The sequence below is a fragment of the Frankliniella occidentalis genome, unplaced genomic scaffold (assembly GCF_000697945.3).
Source record: "Frankliniella occidentalis isolate FOCC.00 unplaced genomic scaffold, Focc_3.1 Scaffold54, whole genome shotgun sequence".
Classification (NCBI taxonomy): Eukaryota; Metazoa; Arthropoda; class Insecta; order Thysanoptera; family Thripidae; genus Frankliniella; species Frankliniella occidentalis.
The window spans coordinates 965,335-966,705 of record NW_026267184.1 but is presented as its reverse complement, the minus strand read 5'-3'; the positions used below and the strand labels follow the sequence as shown (position 1 = coordinate 966,705).

Sequence of the window (1,371 nt, the reverse complement as noted above, 5' to 3'; positions counted from 1 at the left end):
AGACAATAGGGTTTCCGCTGCAAGACAGTTTTACAATATATCACTTGTAAAAAAAGCAACCAAATCTTGTAAAATTAGTAGGTGTGTGGTAATTTTACCATAAAACACTTGGCAACTAGTATTCCAAGACTATTACTTCTAAAATCTACCCCGATATTTTTACAGTGCTCCCCCGCTGCCCCCACCCCTTGCATGTCCCTTTCCCTACACCCCCTACCTCGCCCCCGGGAAAATAAGCGTTGTGGCCCGGCGAGGCTCAACGTCACCATTCAACATTTTTTAACAAGGCAATCATCTTTTTCAAAGATGATTTTCTTTTCAAAACGCCCCTGATACATTACTGTGAATGGGTGTCACTATTGCGAAGCCTGTTACGTGATATGTGGTCTGGCGTACATTCATCCAATTTAAACAAGGGTCTTATAAATAGGGTATTCCGCTACAACACAATCGGAACCTAAAGAAGAAAAGCATGACTGCCCGATCTGTTTCCTCCTGAACGCTGATTGGTCAACGACTGCGTCGGTGTGGCGTGGCAGTCAGTCAGCCAATGAACGCGCAGAGGGAAACAGATCGAGCAATCATGCTTTTCATCCTTAGGTTCCGGAACACCCTATTAGTCCCGACGGTATGATTTGCACGATATTGCAAAGCCTATTACGCGAGAGTTGTGTGGCCTGGCGGCCACGACCAACGAACAGACCACGATCTAGCCGGCTGGTACAGTATATGCATAACGATACACACACGCACGCACACGCACGCACGCACACGCACACGCACACACACACACACATACACATACAGAGTGTTTACATACCTGTCGAACTCCTGGTGCGGGTGCCGCCGCCGCCACAGAGCAGGGTGACGATTTGACGTGGTTGCTGAGTGCTGTAGTGGGTTGGCTCTTCTTCGTGTTGTCCCACCGATGAACCACAGGGCACTTGGTGCACTTGACGAAACCTTGGTGAACGTTAGTTTCCGCTTCCACAACGTCGCCGAATGTTGTCCAGGCAGCGCTGATCTTGCCTTTACGATCGCCTATTCTTAATTTAACTTCCCAGTCCCCCCTGGCAATTTTATCGAGTATATTCTTATGCTCCTCCGGCGTAATTTTCTTACTCCCCGCGTCCTCCCCCCCGCCCCCTCCAGGATTTGCCATTTTTTACGTGAACAACTGACAAACAACTGTGGAATACGAACAATCCGCACACGCACACAGAACGAACGACCACACCGACTTCCGACTTGACCGGCTTCCGTTTCCGTTCCGCGTTCTGGCTCTTGCTCGTTGACTGATCGGTGACAGATGCAGGGAGGGCTACTGGCTAGATGATGCGATGCGCGCGGGCGGGCGGGCGCGGGCGGGTG

The 1,371-nt window shown here is 50.4% G+C and overlaps 2 protein-coding genes across 2 annotated transcripts in view; both read right to left on the bottom strand.

Annotated features, from left to right (window-relative positions):
• Positions 1-1,371, bottom strand: part of LOC113216616 (zinc finger protein 467-like) — a 29,695-nt gene that overhangs the window by 16,981 nt on the left and 11,343 nt on the right. The gene's annotated exons all lie outside the window — the stretch shown is intronic.
• The window catches only part of LOC127749443 (uncharacterized), a 5,523-nt gene continuing 4,489 nt past the window's right edge, over positions 338-1,371 (bottom strand). The window contains exon 7 of the mRNA XM_052267575.1: positions 338-439. Within this exon, the coding sequence (XP_052123535.1) occupies positions 338-439 (102 nt within the window). The remainder of the gene's footprint in view (positions 440-1,371) is intronic.